This window comes from Ips typographus, linkage group LG15 (genome assembly GCF_016097725.1).
Source record: "Ips typographus isolate SLU linkage group LG15, UJ_Ityp_2.0, whole genome shotgun sequence".
Lineage (NCBI taxonomy): Eukaryota > Metazoa > Arthropoda > Insecta > Coleoptera > Curculionidae > Ips > Ips typographus.
This window is the reverse complement of record NC_138436.1, coordinates 4,650,864-4,674,008: the sequence shown is the minus strand read 5'-3', so window position 1 is coordinate 4,674,008 and position 23,145 is coordinate 4,650,864. Positions and strand designations below refer to the sequence as shown.

Genomic DNA, 23,145 nt, shown 5'->3' with positions numbered 1-23,145 from the left:
CTAATTACTACTCACAACCTTTTGTCCCTTTTGACTAAACTAAAAGTAAAAATCCGAAATAGGGAAATTACACGAAATCGACAGGGGATTCCCCTATCTAAAACAAATCATCGTCTTTAAAAACTGACAAGGCTACTGGGTACTGGGGGAATTACCGGAACAAGTAAATCAAGAAGGGAGTTCACCGAATACCAAACCTTTATATAATAAAACTGTTATGCAGTTAAATGCGTAATAATCTAATTTTTAATATGTGGTTATTTTTTTTAACATACCACAGCTTAATTTTTAATGTCTGAAAATATTTAAATTTCCGCTATCCAAGCTACAATATGTTAATTCCGCCGCTACGCCGCTACATAGATCGAAAATCCGCTACAGTAGCGGAATTCCGCTACGGTTGGCAACACTGACACGCACTCGTTATACCCCGGTCACTTAGGGAGGAAATTTTGTGGGAAGCTCACAACGCACCTACCAGCGGACATATGGGGGTAACAAAAACCATAAGTAGACTTACTCCCAAATACTATTGGGATTCTATGACTAAGGACGTCAGAAATTACATTAAAGGATGTAGGGACTGCCAAGCGAGAAAAGGGCCGACAAACGATAAGCCATTGGGGTTACTCCAGCCAATAAAAGTGGGCAAGGTATTTGATAAAGTAGGGATAGACCTACTGGGACCATTCCGGAGGAGTAACCAAGGCAAGACGACGATAGTAGTGGTGACAGACTACGCGTCAAGATACGCCATCACAGCGGCCCTGCCTAACGGGAAGGCAGGACCTGTGGCAAAGTTCCTATTAGAACGAGTAATACTAATTCACGGCGTTCCTAGAAGCATCCTCAGCGATAGAGGCATGGTATTCCAATCCGAACTAGTGCAGGAACTACAACAGATTATGGGTCTGAAAAGCACTTTTACAACGGCATACCACCCCTCGTGCAACGGTCTAACTGAACGCTTAAACAAAACGTTGGCAGACATGCTGTCACTATACTGCAACACAGAGCAGACAGATTGGTGCACTTATCTGCCTTTCGTGACATTTGCATACAATACGGCCAAACAGGAGACGACACGTTTCAGCCCATTTCAACTAATATTCACAAGAAACCCCACACTCCCACTAGACGCCACCCTTTTAGAAACTGAGGACGAATCAAACACGAACGAATTAAGAGAAAAAGCTTTACTGTTAAGGGCAATTGCTGTAGATAATATCCACAAAAAACAGGAGAAGGACAAGGACATTTATGATAAATACCACAGAAATGGTGAATTTGAGGTAGGAGATAGGATGAAAATATTCATCCCAATCAGGAAGATGGGAAAAAGTGAGAAACTGCTGCTACGATGGTTCGGACCCTACAGAATAATAAAGAAACTCAGTGAGGTTAACTACGAAGTAAAACAAGAAAAAGGGAAAAAAAACGGATATAGTACACATAGGGAGGATTTTACCATTCTATGACGAATGGACGTTGGGGGACATATCCGAGGGGGATTCGGACGTGGAATGCAAGGAAGAGGAACAATGACTAGCACAAGTCGGTCGGCCTACATGGAACGGAGACAGTAATAAAAACAATTCTTGTAGGCCCGGCACGTCGGATACACAGCGTGTGGAAGTATCAGCTGGGACAACATGGAAAACACTACCAGAAACAATACTTTATGAGGGCACTATTCCATTGACTTACGTCATCCCATGGTTAGAACCTAAACTAACCACAGAACCAGGGTTCAGACAGGCAGATAATTGCGAGAGCAATGGCCAACACATATACTGCAGGGCGAAAAAACACTTGGAGGAATTAGAAAGGGCAATAGATGTGGAGATGGACAAATACAAAGCAGCCTGGTACCCGGAGTGGTCAGAGTCTGGAAAGACAAAACGTCAGAAACGAACGTTCTCACTAGGATTCATTGCGGACGGGCTTAATTACTGCTGCGGGGTAGCAACCCAGGAAAAACTTGACTCAATGTCCATGGAAGAGGGCAAACTGGAAGCACATATAAATGCCCTACATGGTACTATGAGTAATACGCTGAAATTGATCAGCACACATTCTGAAGAACAGAAACGCTGCCAGGAAGAAACCAACATGGCAATCAAGACAACAGAAAGTAGGGTGCACATATTAGAGGAATTCCTAAACGAGGTTCGAAAAAGGGAAATAGCAGGAAGGGAATTAGCGACAGGGTCTCTGGAGGCAAACATGCAAGCAAATCTGGGGATGGCAAGGAAAATGATCTTACTAATTAGAAGAATGCGGAGCCAATCCGCAATACAAGAATGTAGGCATAAACATATACCACTGTCACTAATTCAACCTGAGACGTTAAGGAGCGATCTAAATAAAATAAAGAACGAGATAGGAAAAGACAACATCGATTTAGCCATACCTGTATCCAACTTAGCATCATACTTCCGTATACCAATAAGCGAGTGCACCTTCTCCGGAGAACAGCTGGTGGTACACGTCAAGGTACCAACAGTAACTAAAAATCACCAGTGGCAGCTATTCCAACTCCAGACAAACCCATTCGCATGGCAGGGCCAGACATGCACATTAAAGCACTCACCACTGATGATGGCCGTAGCAAATGACCAGGGGACCACGGTCCTAAAAGAAATCACAGGCATTGCACTACACGAATGCAAACCATTTCAAGATAGGCTGTGCTACTTACCAAGGTTCTCGGGCGACCAAACGCAAGGCCCTTCGTGCGCTCGAAAACTGTTTCATGGATCCACAGTGGAAGATATAGCAGAACATTGCCCTATGCATTGCCACCAGTCGAACCTAATGATCATATCTGAAACAGGGTCCGAGGAATTCCTCATCACACACCCAAAAGCTAACACGACAATCAGCTGCCCTAAAAGCACCACTAAACTCGGGGAGGAAATGTTAAAACTACCAGGAGCATTAAAAATCAACTTACCATGCAAATGCCAGCTATTAGTAGACAAGGACGTTGTCATCCAAAAACGATTTCCTTGCAAAGACGAAGAAAATCCAGCTTCCATACGGCACATACTACCAGCCGCATGGACTAACCTAAAAACATTCGTGTTAAAACCATCAGATAACCAGGCATTTTTACCTACCTTTCATAACCTATCAGAATGCCTAAACAGTAACTGGACCACAAACCTGCCACATTTCAACCTAACCTCGGAAAAAGAAGTAAGGTTAAACATGGACATCGAATGGGAAAAACAGGAACACCTCGCCCACGTGGAAATACACCAGGGCAACCACTCCTTCATGTTCACGTGGAACATAGTCTTGTCAATAGCGGTAATTTACTTACTATTACAACGACCAACATTACTCGCATTGGCACAGACAGCCCACACAGAAAACGGGGCCCCCCAAGCACCCGGGGGGGGCACGCAGGAATACTGGCTGGGCGTGACAACGTGGCTAATCGGAGGGATAATAATCGGCGTCATATTATACGGCCTGCTGAAACACTACCTTACCTCCCGTAAAAAACACAAATCACCCAGTCAGAGCACCGAAACTGAAGGTTTAAGACAGGAAAGCCAGGAAAATTTAGAGATATCAAGCATGGCGGCAGAGGGACGCCATCAGGTACCGAGAACCTTCGTGTTGAAAATCGACGAATCATCAGAACTAGGCAAGACATTGACCGAAGGTGTGGCTCATCAATTAGAACGACAGTTGACAGGAAACGCGCGCACAGTGAACGAGCAATAAGTCAAGTCACACAAACTTAGCATAGAACAAACAAACGACTAGATAGGATATAGATATATTTGGTACCGATATTAATAATACAAATGTATAACTGGTCGCCGAAGGCGAGGGGTAAATGAGATCAGACATATCTGTCCACAAAAAGACCCCTCGCGAAGCAGCACATGGGTGTCTGGGTAGCTGGGGGGCCAGTCACCAAACGGCACCTTAAATATATACACTTCCGGTACGATTCCCTTAAAGAAAAAAAAAAAAAGGAGAAAGAAAAAGTGAAATGGCAGTCCCGATCTAAGAATAACATACTCGTGGAAAGTCAGAACGGACAAAGTGTAGGAGACGTAGCAGCCGGGCCCTTAACCGCCGTCTGGTGCAAGGGAACCCTTGGTAATGCGAAGCTAAAGGGAAAAGAAAGGGAAAATGACACAGAGAAAAATAGAGAAAAGAGGAAAAAGTGAACTTACTTGATTCCATTATTCTGTTCTTACACTTCGACGGCCAGTTAAACAATAAAATAAGTTGTAAGGGTAACATTTTGCATAAGTAGGGTGCAAACTAAGTATATTTCATAAAGCTTACATAGTCTAAACAATTAAGTATAAACAATAAAACATAAACTTACAAGATACATATTTAAATAGGTTGACCGACCGTCACGCCCTCTACCGCCAGGATACCACAACCTAGGAACTCACGGAACAAGTGACCATCCCGCGCACTTCAAAGTGGACGAGGAAAGTCAGTAGAGGGCGCCACCACCCGCGAACTGAGTAACGGGTGCTCTGGCGCACAGATAGGCAAGACGAAGCCGCGTAAGGCCGCCCTCCAGGAAGGAGCAACAGTTTCCAGGAGAACCACAAGGGAGATAACAAAGGGAACGTAATAAGACATAAGTTACGATTGGTCACACGTTGTAAATAAAGCCATGGGGCATGTAGGTTATTTAGTTAAGTTAGGGTTAAGTGTCCGAGGCGAACACTCTTCAGAGGGGGGAGATGTCACGAATAACATAAGTTGCACCATGTTCCGTTACCTAGTCTGGCCCCGGTCTCCCCCAGTACACTGCCGAATCAGCGAGACCGGCAAATTGGGGTCATGAGATGAGTATTAAATCAGCGTCTCAAGCCATCGAAGATTACTGGTCTCTGGGTCGGTCTATCGAGCATCAGTCCGAACTTCCTAGTGCCCGGACGGCTCGATACCTTCTTGGAAATCCAGGCTGAAAAGACTAGAGTTCTTACGCAACCCAGTGGTGACCGTCGGGACTCTTGACCCTATCAGTACCTGAAGTAAGTCCTTTGGGCGTGTCGGTCATAGGGGCTACCTGCTTGTATCGAGCGGGTTTCGCTTGGCGACACTTCAAGAGGGCTTGCAGTGCCTAAAGTAAATCCTTCGGGCTTGTCGGACATAGGGGTTCCCTGCTCGTATCGAGCGGGTTCCGCTTGGCGGCACATCAGAAGGCCTTACGCACACTCACACACACACACACCCCCACGCACCCCCTCGTAGAGAGTGTTCCATGTGCGCCCCGCCTGTAGCGGTACTGGCGGCCCTCTTAATCTGGGGGTAAGATTTAGTTAGGCATTATCTTCGGTATAAAAATAAAGGAGACATACTTGAGCTACGTTTGTTGTTTCTCTTCCTACGCTACCCCCTAAACGTGACAATATGTTGTCCCTTACCCTGAAATTCTTCGCCTTTCGTCGCGTTATTGCGTCGCTGGTACTATTTTCAGGGTCCATGATTACTTCTTTTAATTCCCTTAGGTCCTTGTCTCTGTTTTGTAGTTCGTCTATCTTTACTGTCTGGATGGTGAAGGTGGGCACGTCATCTAACTCCTCGATTTCCATATTATCTATATGTAGAGCGGGGTTGCGCGATAGACAGTCTGCGTCTTGATGCTTGCTGCCTTTCTTGTATACCACCGAGTAGTCGAACTCGGCTAGTTTTAGTGCCCACCGAGCTAACCGCCTAGAGTGGTCTTTTATGTTATGTATCCAACAGAGAGCATGGTGGTCGGTGACTATTACCACTGGTCTTCCGTAAATGAGATGTCTCAAGTATGTCATTCCCCATACAGCGGCCAGCAGTTCCAGTTCACTTATAGAGTAGTTTTTCTCAGCTTTTGACAGTGACCTGCTTATGTATGCTATGGGGTGGTTTTGCTTGTCATCTCCTTCCTGCAATAGTATCGCCTCAATGCCCTCTGTACATGCGTCTGTGTGGAGTGTGCACCCGATGTTAGGGTTGTAGTGTTTCAACACCGGGGCTGTTGTCAGCCGTTCTTTCACTTCCTGAAATGCCTTTTCTTGTTCTGTGCCCCAATGAAATTTGTTTTTCTTTGTGGCCTCATGCAGGGGCCGTGCCAACACTGAATAATTTTTTATGAATTTCTTGTAAAAATTGCACAAGCCCAGGAAACTTTGAAGTTCTTTCGTTTTCTTCGGCGTCGGGAATTCTTTAATCCCTGCTAACTTCCCTTCTTCGGGGTATATGCCTTCCCCGCTTACTGTATAGCCCAGTATTCTTACTTGCTCCTGCAGATACTCGCATTTGCTGGGTTTAAGCGTGAGGTTAGATTCTCTCATTCTTGTGAATACTTTTTCAGCTTCCCTACAGCTTCTGGATGTGATCCTCTAGGTTTTCGGAGAATATTATTGTCGTCTAAATATATCAGTATTTCACTCCACTTAAGATCTCTAAAAACTTTGTCTGCTAGCTGCTGGAAGGTGGCTGGGGCGTTGCAGAGTCCAAAGCTTAGTACATTGAACTCATACGAGCCATGGCCTTGTGCTGTGAAAGCCGTATATTGCTTTGAAGATTCTTCGATCGGAATCTGCCAGTACCCCGAGAACATGTCCAGTGTCGTGAAATATCTGGCGTTTCCTAGATAGGTCAATATATCATCTATCTGCGGTAGGGGGTAGCAGGATTTCTTTGTCACCGGGTTAATGGTTCTCTTGTAATCCACAACAGAATCTGGTGGAACCATCCTTTTTCTTAACTAGGACTACCGGGCTTGCCCAGGGTGAATGGCAGGGTCTTATTACCCCACAGTCTAACATTTCCTGTATCTGGGCATCTATTATTTCCCTTTCGTTCTGTGAGACTCTGTACGGGCGGCATTTTACTGGTTTGTTCTCAGTTACCTCTATCTTGTGTTCGATAAGGTTTGTTTTGCCCATGAACTTTGGTGATTTGCAGAACACGTCTTCATAACTCGCTAATAATTGCTTTAACTTTTCTTTAAAGCGTCCTTCTGGTATGTGTTCGAGCTTATGGTCCTCTAGGTTCACCTTTTCATCGTTCGATTGACGGACCGAGAATACTTGACTGGACGCCGTTTCTTTTTCCATCTTTGCTATGGTGGTACCTTTATACACTATTCTTGGCGTTGGGCCGACGTTTTTGAGCTCTATCGTGGGGCTCTCTCCGTCTTGCCCGTAGTTGCCCAGCAGGTGGTTCCTGATTAACCAGTTTTCATTAGGTACCACGTGTGTTCCCTCTGTTGGGGTATTCTGCGGTCCTGTTGTTATTGTTCTTGTTTCGCCAGGCATGATGACCACATCTTCCGCAGCCCTTAATTTAGTTTGTTCTGGCGGGATTTCCTCAAAGTAGTTAGGTAGGACTTCCCATCCTGTTTTTGCTTTGCTGGCGCGTGTTTTCCTCTTTCCTTTTCCTTTCGATATCCAGATCTTTATGTTAGTGCCCCTAAACGCGTCTGTTAGTATTTCCTTGCTGGTTAGCCAGCTTGTGGGATCGTCTCGTTGGCTTAATCTTGGTAAGGCGATGCTCCTAATATCGTGTTGATTTGCCCATTGTTTCAGTGCCGTGCAGCATCTTCTGAACGGTTCGATGGCGACTGAATGGGCGTTTTCCTCTTTGGCCGTCATCTGAACTATCTGTCGGCCGTTTTTTGAGAAGAAATCCAGTTCTCCCAGGTGGGAGTCATTTATTTTTTTTACCCCTGCGTGGCTTCTGATTACTCTAGCAATACCCCCGTCGTTGCAGGGTGTCGTGGACACTGTAAATGCCCATGCCGTGTTCTTGGGGAAGGAGAAAATCGATCTGGGCACCTCGTGTATGCTAGGCTCTGGTAAACGAGAATTTGCTTGCTTTTTCCTATTTTTTCCTGCTTTTGCTTGCTGGGTTGCTTTGCTTGGGTTATTATTTTTTTTGTTTTGCGGGTGTAAACGTGGGTCTTGTTTGCTTGTGCTTTTTGCTTGATGGCTGAAACTTATGATCAACCCTTCTTCGAGGGTTAACGTTTTCTTTGCCATGTCGATTGTCGCTTTTGTATCCACCAAAAATTCCATTCCCAAGATGAGTGGTTGGGGTGGGTTTCTTAGTATAGTAGCTCGTATGTCCCATTTTCCTACGTAGCTCCCTACTATCTCTAGTGATGTTTTCGTTTCCCCCAGGCTGGGGATTTTCTGGCCCCCTGCCGTGAGCAGGAGGGTGGAGTGTCTTGTGCTTCTTTGCTTGTTTTCTATTAGGCGATCGCTTACTATGTTCAGCTCGGCCCCTGTGTCTATTATTGCTGGTATAAAGAATCCATTTAAAATAACGTTGATTGTCAATACTTTATTGCGCGTTGGCCCCCAAGTGGAGAGGGTGACGGGACTCAATTTTGCCACCCTTCGAAGTTTGGGTGATGCGGTCTGCTTCTGCAGACTGTGGCAAAGTGCCCAATTTTTTCGCTATAGCATTATATTATATTAGCTATAGCATGCTGGCCTATTGTCTCGTGCCCTCGTGCTAGGGTAACGCCTTTGAGGCGGGGGTGTGCGCCTTGTATCATATTCCCTTCTGGGAGGTGGCGGGGTTTTTTCCCTTGTGAAAGGGCGGCGGTGTTCGTATCTTCCTGCCCTTGTCAAGCAGGAATTATCGTATGCCTGACGCTGTGGACGGAATGTGGGTGCGTCTCTGTAGCTTGGGCGGCGGGTTTCGTACCGTGCCGGTTCCCCAAAGTTTGAGCTATCATATACCCGCCGTTGTGGCTGGAACGTGGATGTAGAGGGCCGTGGGGGTGCTTCTATGGGGGCTTTGTCCATTGTGATGTATAACAATTTGATTTCTTCTAGTGAACTAGGTGGCTGGTTGGGAAAGTGTGTGAGCCAGTAGTACCTAGCTTTGGCTTCGGTTGTTAGACCCCCTTGAAAGATCTCCTGAAATTCCCCAAAATCGATATTACGCTTGTATTCCTCATAGCGGACCCTTAGGTCGTAGAAATAGTTCATTGTGGGTTCTGATGGGTCTTGTGTTCTCTCTCGAACTTTTGCCAGCAGGCGCAGGCTGCTGTTGTCGTCGTCGAATTCCTTTTTAAAAGCCTGACATATGAGGGGCCAGTTACTGTCCGGGTGGCCTTCTTTATATTCTGTGTACCATAAACTTGCCGCCCCCTGCAGGAAAGACTGAAAGTACAGAATCTTCAGGGCATCATTCCAATTGTTGGCCACTGCCATTCGGTCATATGTCGCTATAAAAGATTGTGCTGAGTCTTTGCAGGGGTTGAAAGTTGGGGGGCTGATAAATTGTGGCAAAGCGGGTGTTTTTTTCCCCTGTTTCCACCGTGGAAATCGTGGTGTTTGCCATTGCGTCGGTAAGTTTGCCTGAGCCCTTGTTTATCTCCTCTGAATTTGCTTGATTGCGTATTGTTATGATTTCTCTGTCTTCGTCACTTTTCCCTGCTTCCGTTGCGTCTTTCTGTCGTACCAAGGTCAGGGTGAGATATCTTGGTGACCCTTCTGTATTTTTTTGGTCCTGAAAGTTCCCAACACTTGAACTTCTGTGCCTTGGTGCAAATGGACTGTCGGGTTTTGCGGATCTCAAATTGTACCCTTTATTCATTCCCTTTTTCCTGCGCCGTTAACTGCGTCTGCGAGGGTGTGTCTACCAATTTGGAGATTAGCAGACGGGGATGAAACGAGGCACATGCACCATGTCACGTTAAGGGTTGGTTGAGGGGGAAGAATACTCAGGTTTCCACAGGTAACCCACTCTTTATTATGTAATAGTGCCTATATGTCTAGACGATAATCTTACCCCCAGATGGCTAAGATGGCGGGGATCATGACGTGATCTGGCTTCTAGGTAAAGGTACACGGGGGCAACGCTTTAGCGGTGGTAAATGAACCCTAGACTCAGGTCCGAGGGCATTCACCGAGCCGGCAAAGACGTGGAGAACCTAACAAAGGGAGGTAAGCTGGAACGGCAACTTAGGCTGCGCGCCCACACTATTTCCTTTGCTAGGGCTGATCAGGGGTGTGGCACTTGGTCACCTACTGCTCCACGTTACGTTACACAATAGGCATACCCAGACTAACCCAGAGATCAGTGATCTGTACGTGCTTTTGGTACAGTATTTATACTCACATCATGACCCCAATTCGCCAATCTTGCTGACACAAACATTGTACTGGGGGAGACTGGGGCAACTTAAGGTAACGGTACCTAGTGTAATTTCTATGTTACAATATCAATCAAGTTGAAGAGTGAAATTGTGTGCAATGGGATCAACTACTTACATTAGAACAGTGAATAAAAAAGCAAGGTTTAAGGTCAGTATAGTGATTTTACTTAAATTAACATTAAAATGAAAACTAATGCATTTTTCATTATTGTTTTATGTTTAATAATTATCATTGTACCCTTTAGTAATCGGCATTGCTCAACATTGAGTTAATATGTATTATACAATGTCTTGAATGTGATGAAATGGAAGGGACTTAAGCCTAGTTTATAAAGCAAAATTTTAGTTATATTATTAATATTAGGACTAAGAATAGAATCAATGCTTATGACCAAAGTAGTTTATAAAAAAATAATTTAAATTTAGTATTAGTTATAACTGAATTCACTTAAAAACCAAAATTTTTTATGGCTAATACTGAAATTAAATCTTTTTGTCTTTTTCGCACCTGCAGTATGGTTAACCTGGCATTGACATGAATATTATCACAAAAGTGATAGTTTTTAGGTACATTATTTTATTAACTTTTTTGTTTTTGTTTTGGGTTCCGGCTTAAAGAAAGAGTATATTTAGTATTTATGTACTGGCACTTGTCAGTCTATATGTCATGTAATAACCTCCATAAACTTATCATTTATAAACACCTTCAATTTTTACAGTGAGTACTAATACCTACTAATACTTAAACTAAATTTTAAAGTGGGCTTTACTTTTTGCAAAAACACTTGGAACCTTATTTTTATAGGAGGTTTTGGATTCTACAAACAATCCTTAACATATTCCATGCAACATACTCCATACTGATATTCAATTGTTTTCAAACAAATGTCAAATACACTTTTCAAAATTATAGGTCCTACAACTTTTACTTAAAAAAATTGAATAAAAATAAAATCAGCTGTTCAAAATGAATTCTATGTACTGTTACAATAACCAAGACGGTTTATTATCTTTTTACATTTTTTTTAAAAATGTCATCAATAATTTTTGGGGATGTTAATCTGATTTATTGGAAAATTACTGGTGTCAAATTATCAATATTTACAGGACAATTGTGGTACAAGTTGCATGGAACATGTTTAGAATTGTTTGTTTCTAGAATCCAAATTATACAATAATAAAGAAGTGTAGCCATTTAAAAGATCGAAAATATTTTAAATACCCAGTTTTTGGGCCCTGTATAATTCCATTTCATATAACACAAGCAGAGGTTAATAAAATTAAAAACATGGGGATCGAGAATTTTTGTGAAAAGTTAGTCTTTTTAATTTTCTTGAACTTAGGCAGCATGCATGTTACAAAAGCACTGTATGTAGTGTTATCTAAATGCATGTTTGAAGGAACAGTAATAATCTAATTCATATACGTGTCAATTCTTCAGATCAAATGATGTCTACGAAATTACTTAGATGATACAACATTTGCTTATCTAGTACCATGATTTTAAACCAAACATACAGGGTGTTACAAATTCGATGCATTAGCATTGCTATCTCAGAAAGTATAGTTGATAGAGCTTTAGTTAAATGGAGGCAAAGTTGCGCATTTTATTGCTAAATAATTTGGTAAAAAAAAAATTCAAAAAAGTTTCATTACATCCGGAGATATCCGACAAAAACCGGAAAAGTCAAATTTCTATTTTAATTTTTTTACCACTTTAATCAATGGCACCTTCTGGAGGCACATTTTCTTCAAGAAAATAGTTTTAGTTTTCAGCTCAAACATTACTTTTTTAGATACCAACGTCAGCTTCAAATTTTCAAATACCGACCTCAACTTTTTATTTCATTTTTTAGTAGCCACAGACCTTCTGAAACTAATGATGTGTCACACTTGTCAAAAAATATACCTAGTGTACTCGTATTATGTACTTGGTATTTTAAGATTTTTAAAAAAAATAAGCAATTGAATTTGATATCTTGTCATAATGAGTAGATAATTTAGTTTTATATAATTTAATAAATAGGTTCATTGCTCCTTCGAAAAAGAGCGAGAATTTCTTATGGTACTTAGATTTTTTAATTTATTTTAAAAAAAAATATGTTTTTTGTTAGTTATTTATTTTTCAGATACTCACATGTTTGAATTCGCGGTTGAGTTTTGATGAATCAGCTTAATCATATCAAACTAAATTATTTACTCATTATGATAACATATGAATTTCAAATGCATATTTGAAAAAAACAAATACCTAAGTACACTAGGTATAATTTTTTGACAAGTGTGGCACATCATTATTTTCGGTAGGTTGGTAGCTACTAAAAAAACGAAATCAAAAGTCCCGGTCCGTATTTTAAAATATTAAGTTGATGATGGTATCTAAAAACAAAACGTTGTAGCTAAATACAAACATTATTTTCTTAAATAGCATAAATTAATGCCTCCAGAAGGTGCAATTGATTTTCCAAAATAATCAATAATAAAGTGGAAAAAAATAAAATAGAAATTTGATTAGTTGTTTTTGTTGGATATCTCCGGATGTAATAAAAATTTAAAAAAAAAAAATTTACCGAATTATTTAGCAGTAAAATGCGCAACTTTGCCTCCATTTAACTAAAGCTCTATCAACTATACTTTCTGAGATAGCTATGCTAACAAAGACATTAATATATACTAACGTCTATAGACCTGCCTAGTCATTCATAAATACAAATCATTTTTAAGCAGACACCTCTTCTTATCGATCGGTTGCAGCCGAAAGTAATGAATGAATAAACGGCGGGTGGGGATGAGTCTGTGCTAATACGTGTTTTAGATTGTTGTCTCTCTCTTTATAGTCCGAAGTGGAATTCAGTGGCGGTGGCGGAAAACTGAATTGTGGATTTTATTCTAAGTTTCGTGAAATAGAAAACGTTTTGCTATTCCACGTTATATAATTATATACATATATAATATTATATACATAATTATACATCTGCTTGATACAAATAACATATATTAAAAGTCGGTTTAAATTTTATATATACCTATACAGGGTGATTCCAAAGTTGATGTTTTCCTTTCACCTACGAATAGGGCTTCAAAAAATAAGTTTTTTTTCCGTTGACGCTTTTTCGAAATATGAACAATAACGAAGATACAGGGTGTCAAACTTTTACTGAAAAAAACAAAATAAAAAATAACAAATTTGATTTTAACTAACTACAGGTTATTCCTTATCAACAGACATAAACAAAAACAAAAGATTTCAGCCGCCTTTGAACTAAGTTTTAATAATTTGACATTTTAAATTAAAACAGCATTTAATTTTAGGCACGCATTAAGACGGTTTTTATTTTTTTTTACTGGGAAACGATGCCTCGTAGCAAAAAATAATAAAAGGGGTTTTATTTTTAGAATTGAACAAGGAATTCAATAATAAATTTTATGTTGAAAAAAAAAACCAGTAGGGTAATATTTTTTGAAAGGAAAGCACCAACTTTGGAATCACCCTGTATATCTGAGGTTAAACCATGGATATCCTGTGATTGTGGATTTAAATAATTTTTGGTCATTTGTAGATAACTTTTGTTGTTGATATATTCAAAGGATGATATAAAAAAATATACAGTGCGTTTTTTTTAACGCGCAACATAGGATTTTACGTGTTAAATTTTTAAGCCCCTGTTAGACCATGTTATTTTGGAACTACAGGTCTAAAACTTCACGGGTGTGTCTTTAGTACCCTGAAGCTTAAGTAAGTTAACCAATTTGGTCTAAAAAGTAATTAAAAACTGGCAAAAAATTATTTTTTTCGAAAAGATTTTATCGTTTCATACTCCTTGTATGCATTGTTGTTCTTTGTTGTTTTTGATATGCTAGCAGGGCGGGTAGCAGGTAGAGTGACATATTTTGACTGCATCACGACCCGACATCTTTTGAACGTCAAAGGGACATTTTATGATTGTTTGGAATACTGTTTGGCTTCAAACGGAGGTCACTTTGAACAATTCACTTATAAAAATACTTCTTTTGTTCTTAACTTTCTTGATACAAAGTTAATGATCAACTTGTTTTACTTTCTACGCCAAATTTTACCTGCTACCTGCCGTGCCAGTATCAAAAACAACAAGCACCTATCATACATACAGGGAGTATGGAAAGATAAAATCTTTTCGAAAAAAGATGATTTTTTGCAAGTTTTTAATCACTTTTTAGGCCGAATTGGTAAACTTACTTAAGCTTCAGGGTACGAAACAGCCACCCGTCAAGTTTTATACTTGTAGTTCCAAAAAAACATGGTCTAACACGTGCTTGCGCTGTTGTGCGTTAAAAAAAATGCACTGTATGCCTATATTGTACTCTCAAATCAATTTAGAATAGTGTGATTATGCCTAAATGGGTTAGTGGTAAACATAATATTTATTAGTTTGATAGGTGTAAATCAAATTAACAAAATCACAGAAGCATTAATTTATTATAAGACAGTGCCAATGACTATTATAACGTTGGTCTCGAACAAGCAAAGAAAGAAATTACAAAAATTAATATACCAGACTAAGGAAATTTAAATCTGAACATATATTTGAGTGTATAATCAATCTTGTCAAATATAAATCTATTAAAAAATAACATAACATCTATACCTGATAATACATAATAGAATGAAAAGAAATACAAATAATTTTTTAAACTAAAAATTGACAAATACAAATTGTTGGCATATCCAAAACCAATCACAATTACTATACAAACTATACTATTACACAACACCTTAATACTAAATTACTTATACATACTTAAAAAAACACTCATTTGAACTTTAACATTATTATTAGGCACAGTTATTCATTTCTAAATAATGTAATTTTAGTGTTTATACTTCGCACTCTCGGTTTAGATTTTTCTAATAATTTATTTGACTCATGGTAGAGTCGAAGTTTAAAGTAATGTTTTAAAATTAATTTAATTAAAATTGATGAGGTTATTAATTAAGTCACCATCATATAAATGGTCCCCAAAATGGTCATAAATTGTGGCTTCCATGTGGTTCATTGTACTTACAATTAAAAGTTCTAGTAACTTATCGTCAAATTTTTTATTAAATAAATTTTGCGTCTGCAAAAAATTTGAAAAATTTTTCCGCACTTTTGCATACTTCAACGATCAAATTGGACGCTTTTATTAACCGCCCATATGTCTTTCGTTCTTGTAATTTACTTATACAGGCCTCACTTTGAAGTAGCATTAAGCACTTAGCACAGTTTATGCAAGTTTTTAGTTTGCACACAATAAATCCGGAAATGTACCCAACAATGTCTTCAACATACATTGTTAAATCCCATGTATTAAGTTAAAATATTTATATTTATCTATGTCATTTTTAATTTCAGCTTCAAGTAAAACAAAATTATTATTTTGTTCCATATCTTCCCCTTCTTCTGTTTTTGTGATACCGCTACAATTTAGTATGGCAACATTTTCAAAATCAGTAATATTTGCTGATTTTGAACCGGAAATTTGGGTTTGTACTAACAGACGCTTATAAGCAGCTTGAAATTGTCTTGCTGTCTGATTATTGTTGAACCCACCTTTGCTTCTAATTGCCCCAAAAAATAATTCTAAATGATCTTGTGAAAGTCTATAAGTGGCTATATATTTCATGTTATGATTTTTTTTAATATTGTCGTTATACAAAGACTCCAGTGATTTCATCCCAACTAAAAACCCTAAAAAAACAGTTTTCCGTTTTGATTGGATAACGGGTCGTCCTTGTAATTTTAGTCCCAAAATATATTCTTTCATCTCACCAAAAAAATTAAAAAAATCTGGTGCTGTTTTAGGAGATGAATTTTGTTTAAATTTATATTTAGCGCACTTACCCCTAGAATTAAATATATCAAACAGATTGTTAAATTTCAATATAAATTCAGAGGTTGCCCTGGATTCTAAAAAACTTGGATGTTGGATGTCCTCTCTTAAAAATGTCATTGCATCTGCTACACTTCTACTGATAGTTTGAACAGCTAGTCTGACTTTCATGACCTCTCTGGACCACTGTAAATGCCTATTTCTCAGTTTGGTAGCAGCATGAAGTCCTTCTGTTATGATTCAAGATGCACTTCTTGTTTTAAATGGTTTATTTTACAAACCCAAAGGAAACAACAACTTAAAAATATAGGTTAGATATGTACGTAAGGTAAACAAAGGAACGCTCCAAACGTTCCGTTAGAATGTCTGTTGCCGACTACTGCACGCGCCGGTCACGTAGGCCACCCGAGTTTCGGAACGACCGATCTCGAGTACACCCGAACCAAATATCCGTAGTAGTGGGCAGTTCGAAGCGATACACGATACACTCGTTAACACCTTCAACATTTTGAAGTTCTGCCAAGTTTGAAATAAAATCCCATTTTATAGAGTCATTTGATGAATTTTCTAGTACTTTCATGGCACCGAAGCAATTTCTAACTAGTTTTATCATGTGACAAATGTCATAGAAAATATAAACATTTTCTTTCTCGTAACAGGATGTTCGAAATAAGTTTTTAAATTCTTGGGTTCACTTAGTTGAGCCCGAAGTTGCTGCACTGCACTTATGTTTGCAACTGCACCATCAAATGTCAACGATTTTACAGTGACATTTGATTGATGCAAAAATTGCAAGCACTTTTTTATTAATTCTGCTTTGTCGTTTGCTGTAAGTCCGTTTGTTAGAAAATATCCTACAGGGACCGTCCAACACTGGTTTAAGCATACCAACATAAACACAATTGCCTCCTTTGCCTGGGGGTAACTCTTCAGAGTCTGTTGTATCTATGTACATTTTCTAGTTTCAACTGTCAACTGTTAGCTGAAAAATTTTGTTTTGAAAAGTAATGTCAACGTGTAACTATAACCTAAAAAAGGGAGATTATTGGCGTTAAGTAAAAAAATAGGCACATGTTCTTGATATCTTTTAGGGTTTTAATCCCAATCTAAAGTTTAGTTCTAACACCGAATAAAGTTGAATTCGAGTAAAGGGTGTTATATTTTTTCCCGATCCAGAGTGCAAGAGACAACTCCAAGGGCAAAACGGGTAGTTTTGTTCGAGGGCAACATTAGTGGCGACCGTGACAGGACTCTTGTGACTTTGGTTGGGGTTGGACAGTTTTGTAGTGTATTTTTTGAGCTTTTGGGGACATAGTATGGAGCAGCTAAGGAAGAATAGAAAAATTCTGCGTACTATGTTTACAAAGAGTGCCAATGATTTGGAAGAGCTACTAACTGGTGAAGAGGTGAACTTAGATGTTCGAGTGGCCTTCGACATGTTGAATAATAAAGCTGAGAAGCTAAAAGCTCTCAATGAGGAAATATATGATCTACTGTTGAGCGAAGATACTGAAGAGGACCTCATAATGACGGAGTTAGAAGCATGTGATAACTACATGAAGAGATTCTCCTTATTAAGTTTACGTTACGAATCCCTCATGCAGAAAGATAGAAATGGATACCATGCAGCTTCAGGAAACCCGGAAACCAATAGTGTTGCACCGTTACAAGGTAAACATAAGTTTAAGTTGCCTGTTATTGAATTTAAGACATTTTCCGGTAATATCAAGGAATGGTTACCATTTTGGTCACAATTTCGCAAAGTTCATGAAGACCCTGACATTGATTGCAATGATAAAATTGAATACCTTATTCAGGCTACTGTTCCTGGCAGTAGAGCCAGGTTACTAGTAGAAAGTTTCCCTGCTGTTAAAGAAAATTATCCTAAGATCGTTGAGTCACTAAAATCTCGTTTTGGCAGGGAAGATTTGCAAATAGAGGTGTATATACGTGGTCTGCTGCAGCTTATTATTAACAATGCTACCTCTAGTAATAATATAGACGTATGTTCACTTTATGATGGCCTGGAAACACAAATTCGTGCTTTGGAGACTTTAGGCATTACCACAAGTGGATATTCAGCAGTGTTGTTTCCTTTGATTGAGTCTTGCCTACCTGAGGACTTATTAAGAGTGTGGCAGCGATCGTTTATTAGTAGTAGTATACCATCAGAGCCACCAGATGTTGAAGCAGTCAGTCTCGAGGCCAAACTAAAACATTTGCTACATTTTCTGCGAAATGAGGTTAATAATGAGCAACGCATTGTTCTTGCAGCACAGGGATTTGGTCTACGTAGTGAAACTGTGGACAATTTTCAAGAGACCCCTGTGAAAGCAAACTCCCGTCGACAGCCTAGTGCCAGTGCACTGTTGGTGCAGTCAAACCAGAAGCCAAGTCCACCACAACGAGAACCAAATAAATGTGTATTTTGCAACAGTTGTCATGACAGCCTAAACTGTTTTAAAGCCCAAGGTATGACTTTGGAGAAGAGGAAAGAGTTGTTGTCTTCCATGAGGGCTTGTTTTCGATGCTTGAAGTTGGGTCATCAGTCACGGCAGTGCCATGCCAGGGTTAAATGCATAATTTGTGGAAAGTCACATGTAACCCTTATGTGTTTCAGTCTATCAACAGGTGGAAAAGCAGTGACAGAGCTGAAAGCCGACGAAACTCCCGCGTCGACGTCCAACGATTTTTTGACTTGTACTAATGGGACGGGTTCTCATGTATTTTTGCAGACTTTGAAGGTTAACTTGAATGGTCCACATGGTTCCAAAAGCGTGAGGGTACTTATTGACACTGGTTCACATAACAGTTACATACTAAAAGCCACAGCAGACTCATTAGGATTTTCTATAAAACAGAATTTTAAAATACGCCACTGTTTGTTTGGAGGAGTGTCATCTGAACAGAACCACAATGTTTATGATATTTGTTTAAGTCAAGGAAATTACAAGTGTACTTTAGAAGCTTTATCTCAAAATGTTATTTGTACAGATGTTTTGCCTGTTTTTTATGGACCCTGGATGGACGATTTGAGGCAGAAGGACATTCCCCTCTCTGATTTTAATACTCCAGGCCCCATAGAGGTGTTGATAGGGTCGGATGTAGCTGGGAAGCTGTATACTGGACGTACCCTTAAGCTGACAACCGGTTTAGTTGCTGTGGAAATGCTACTTGGTTGGACCCTGATGGGAAAGGTACCAATTGATAGACCTTTAGGACACACTTTAAGTGCTATAAGTTTACTTATAAATGATGCTTTACTGTCCCAACTATGGGATTTAGATACTTTAGGAATTCGTGACCCTTATGAACAACGCTCTCGAAGAGAACAAGCTTCGGCGGCAGTACAGCTCTTTTTAGAATCTGTTCAAGTTACACCAAGGGGTCGTTATAAAGTAAGGCTTCCCTGGGTAGATGGACATCCGCCATTGCCTTCAAATTATGAGCTGGCACAAAAACGTTTGAAAAACACTTTGACGAAATTAATCACCAGTCAATTGAGGCAACCTTACGATGAAGTTTTCTTGGAATGGATTAAAGCTGGGATCATTGAAGAAGTTAGAGAAAACCAGGTAACTTCATTGGTTCATTATTTACCTCACAGGCCAGTCGTCAAGGAAAATAGCACTACCAGAATTAGACCAGTGTTCGACGCGTCAGCCAAAGACAAACAGGGACCCTCACTGAATCAATGTTTAGAGACTGGCCCCAACTTAATAGAGCTGATACCAGACATACTTCTTCGTTTCCGTCAACATAAAATAGGTGTGTCTGCAGATATAAGAAAAGCATTTCTACAGATTAGTATTCACGAAGCTGACCGAGACTTTCTGCGCTTTTTATGGGTCGATTCTGAAGGGAATGAAATAATTTATCGACACAAACGAGTAGTCTTTGGTATTAGAAGTAGTCCATTTTTGTTGGGGGCTACCTTAGAGTACCATATAAATCAAGGTTTGAAGGAATGTAGTCTTGAGTTTTCCAAACAAACTTTAGAAAGACTTAGTAAGAGCTTTTATGTAGATAATTGTGTTTGTAGTGTTCCAGATGAAGAAAGCTTGATTACTTTTTGACGAGAAGCCACTACATTTTTGGAGAAAGCATTATTTGACTTGAGAGGGTGGGAGTTTTCTCATCAGACGTTACCAGAAAACAGCGAACCCGTGACTGCGTTACTTGGAATGGAGTGGAACACTGACCAGGATACCTTAGGTTTGAATAAATCGCTGTCACACTGTTTTGAACAATTTCTGAATACCCCTGTAACAAAAAGAATAATGCTGTCTGTAGCTCAAAGAATATTTGATCCTATTGGGTTTACTTGTCCTACGACATTGGTTCCCAAACTGCTGTTGCAACTGACATGGGGAATGAAAATAGGTTGGGACGCTGAGGTTACTCCGGATATTTCCAAAGACTTTAAGAACTGGCTGACAGAGTCAAAACATCTTTTGGACATCAAGATTCCTCGTTGGATTCATGCAGGATTGGAAGACGCAGAAGACTGGACGCTGCATACTTTCTGTGATGCAAGTAAAACTGCTTACGCAGCTGTTGTTTTCTTGCGTGGAGTTAAACATGGTAAGGTTTTTGTTACTCTCCTAGCAGCGAAAAGCAGAATCGCTCCAGTGAAAAGAATAACTATACCACGATTAGAACTATTAGCAGCGGTGATTGGAGCGAGGTTGTATTCTTCAGTCCAGCAAAGTTTACACTGTAGTTATGGAAGTTTTTTCTGGACTGACTCCTCTACAGTTTTAGCTTGGATTCGACGACAGGAAGAATGGAACGTATTCGTCACCAATCGAGTCAATGAAATAAAAAATGCAACCCCCTTCGATGCGTGGAGACACGTTCCTGGCCATCTTAATCCTGCAGACCTGCCATCTCGTGGATGTTCGGCCAGTCAACTTAAAAAATCAAATTGGTGGGAGGGCCCAGAATGGCTTTATACAGCATCTGATAATTGGCCTAACCAATGTTCACTAACAAATGAACAAGAAGTTCAACGTGAACGCAAGAAAGGGCTTGTTACCTCATTATTAGCCAATAATGATTGTAGTATGACCGTAGATGATTGGCATATGACTTATTTCTCTAAGTATTGGAAAACCGTCCGAATGATAGCTTGGATATTTAGATTTTCTCATAATGCTCGATTTCCTTCCAGACGATTACAAAGTGTCTTGTCTACTGAAGAATTGAGTAAAGCAGAGACGTTTATATTTAAGCTGCTGCAACAACAGTCATTTAAAGGAAATGAAGAAAAACGACTTGGAAGTTTTGATTATTTTGTGGACAAATCGGGTATCATACGTTTGAAGTCTAGAGTGAGTCAACGCGACGATACTGACCAGTTTCGTTACCCTATTATTTTACCTGCCAAAAACCAGCTGGTTGAAAACTTGATATTTGACCTTCATATTAAATCGTGTCATGTTCGAGCACAGGGTCTATTGGGGATACTTCGAGAAAACTACTGGATCCCGGGCGGTAGGCGAGTTATCAAATCCATAATTTCTAAGTGTGTCGTGTGTAAGAGACATAACGGTAAATCGTACGTCGTGGATTCACCTGCTCTGCCGCGGGACCGTGTTCGCGAGGCTGCTACATTCGAAGTGACCGGTTTAGACTTTGCTGGACCTTTATATTTAAAAAATGGAGAAAAGGCATGGATATGCCTTTTTACTTGTGCTGTATACCGTGCGGTGCATTTGGAACTGTGTACTTCACTGTCGGTTGTTAATTTTCTTCAAGCTCTTCGTAGGTTTATCGCTAGACGAGGACGACCACGGACCATTTACAGTGCTAATGGGACTAATTTCGTAGGGACAGAGACACTGTTCAGCAAGCTGGACTGGGATAAAATTACTACGGAAACCAGTATAGAACGTATTACCTGGAAATTCAACCCTCCGTCCGCACCCTGGTGGGGAGGATTTTGGGAAAGGTTAGTGGGAGCTGTTAAACAACTTCTCCGTAAGACTTTAGGACGGGCGTCGTTGAATTACGAGGAGCTAGTCACAGTATTGTGTGATTGCGAAGCAATTGTGAACTCCAGACCGTTGACGTATTTGTCAGATGATCCCGAAGAACTAATACCTCTCACTCCCATGTTCTTTTTGAGAGACCAGGCGAGCAGTAGCGTTTGTGACATTGATGCAATAGATGGTCAGTCACTTTGCAAAAGAGTTGTATATCTCAGGAAAATCCGAGAAGATCTACATCGAAGATTCCGAACTGAGTATTTAGGTCAGTTAAAGTTACTAAACTGGGGAAAACGTACAACAGAACCTAAACTTGGTGATATTGTCCTTATTGGCAATGACAATGAGAAACGCCTCGATTGGACTATGGGACGGATTTGTGAGCTGATGCCTGGCAAAGACGGACAAGTACGTGTGGTCAAAGTGTCTACTAACCGAGGAACCTTTATGCGGCCGATTCAGAGACTTTACCCTTTGGAATGTGTGCAGCAGGTTAAGGTATGTGAACCAAGTTCGTCCGAATGTGTTCCTCAAGTCGTGAAAACCACCTCCAAAAAGAATGGTACAGATGAGGCTGATCCAGAACAAGAAGTTCTGATCCCTAGACCGGCTCCAGTGATGCAGAAGATGACTAGAAGCGGGCGTGTGTCTAAGATGCCCAAAAAATACTTGTAAATTTAAATTTGATTTGTGAGTCACTTGATTGTACTTTTTAAGTGACTCAGGTGGGAGAATGTTGTATCTATGTACATTTTCTAGTTTCAACTGTCAACTGTTAGCTGAAAAATTTTGTTTTGAAAAGTAATGTCAACGTGTAACTATAACCTAAAAAAGGGAGATTATTGGCGTTAAGTAAAAAAATAGGCACATGTTCTTGATATCTTTTAGGGTTTTAATCCCAATCTAAAGTTTAGTTCTAACACCGAATAAAGTTGAATTCGAGTAAAGGGTGTTATATTTTTTCCCGATCCAGAGTGCAAGAGACAACTCCAAGGGCAAAACGGGTAGTTTTGTTCGAGGGCAACAGAGTCAATATGACCACCAACATCAATGAATCCCGTAAAGCGCGAACCATCCCATTCAATTCTCTTCCTAATTGCCATTTCGTCCATGACCAAATTACATAATAAAGTTTCTCCAGTTTTTGACGACTTGCTC

At 39.9% G+C, this 23,145-nt stretch overlaps 2 protein-coding genes and 1 long non-coding RNA gene across 3 annotated transcripts; 1 reads left to right on the top strand and 2 right to left on the bottom strand.

The window, feature by feature from the left end:
* Window positions 1-1,649: 1,649 nt before the first annotated feature.
* Window positions 1,650-5,417, bottom strand: LOC145738276 (uncharacterized). The gene is made up of 7 exons (XM_081993100.1): window positions 3,501-5,417; window positions 3,123-3,441; window positions 2,957-3,072; window positions 2,702-2,902; window positions 2,594-2,634; window positions 2,414-2,509; window positions 1,650-2,361 (listed from the first exon to the last, which is right to left on the bottom strand). The coding sequence occupies exons 4-7, from the start codon at window positions 2,797-2,799 to the stop codon at window positions 2,270-2,272; spliced, it is 327 nt and encodes a 108-aa protein (XP_081849226.1). The 5' UTR covers window positions 2,800-2,902; window positions 2,957-3,072; window positions 3,123-3,441; window positions 3,501-5,417; the 3' UTR covers window positions 1,650-2,269.
* Window positions 5,418-14,586: 9,169 nt separating this feature from the next.
* LOC145738257 (uncharacterized) lies at window positions 14,587-16,803 on the bottom strand. Its single transcript, XR_014180663.1, has 2 exons — window positions 16,496-16,803; window positions 14,587-16,224 (listed from the first exon to the last, which is right to left on the bottom strand). It is a non-coding gene; the product is annotated as an uncharacterized LOC145738257 (long non-coding RNA).
* A 131-nt stretch (window positions 16,804-16,934) lies between these two features.
* On the top strand, window positions 16,935-20,087 carry LOC145738192 (uncharacterized). The gene is made up of 2 exons (XM_081993050.1): window positions 16,935-17,668; window positions 18,272-20,087. Exons 1-2 carry the CDS (start codon window positions 17,314-17,316, stop codon window positions 20,071-20,073), a joined length of 2,157 nt encoding a protein of 718 aa, XP_081849176.1. The 5' UTR covers window positions 16,935-17,313; the 3' UTR covers window positions 20,074-20,087.
* Window positions 20,088-23,145: the final 3,058 nt, after the last annotated feature.

Excerpts from the sequence above, each read along its gene's own strand:
- LOC145738192 (XM_081993050.1), top strand. The coding sequence starts at position 17,314 with ATGGAGCAGCTAAGGAAGAATAGAAAAATTCTGCGTACTATGTTTACA. Across the intron at positions 17,669-18,271 it reads TAGTGTTGCACCGTTACAAG|CACAGGGATTTGGTCTACGT; the intron begins GTAAACATAAGT and ends TTGTTCTTGCAG.
- LOC145738276 (XM_081993100.1), bottom strand. The coding sequence starts at position 2,799 with ATGCATAGGGCAATGTTCTGCTATATCTTCCACTGTGGATCCATGAAA. Across the intron at positions 2,635-2,701 it reads TTGGTCGCCCGAGAACCTTG|GACCGTGGTCCCCTGGTCAT; the intron begins GTAAGTAGCACA and ends GATTTCTTTTAG. Across the intron at positions 2,362-2,413 it reads TGATGCTAAGTTGGATACAG|ATCGCTCCTTAACGTCTCAG; the intron begins GTATGGCTAAAT and ends TATTTTATTTAG.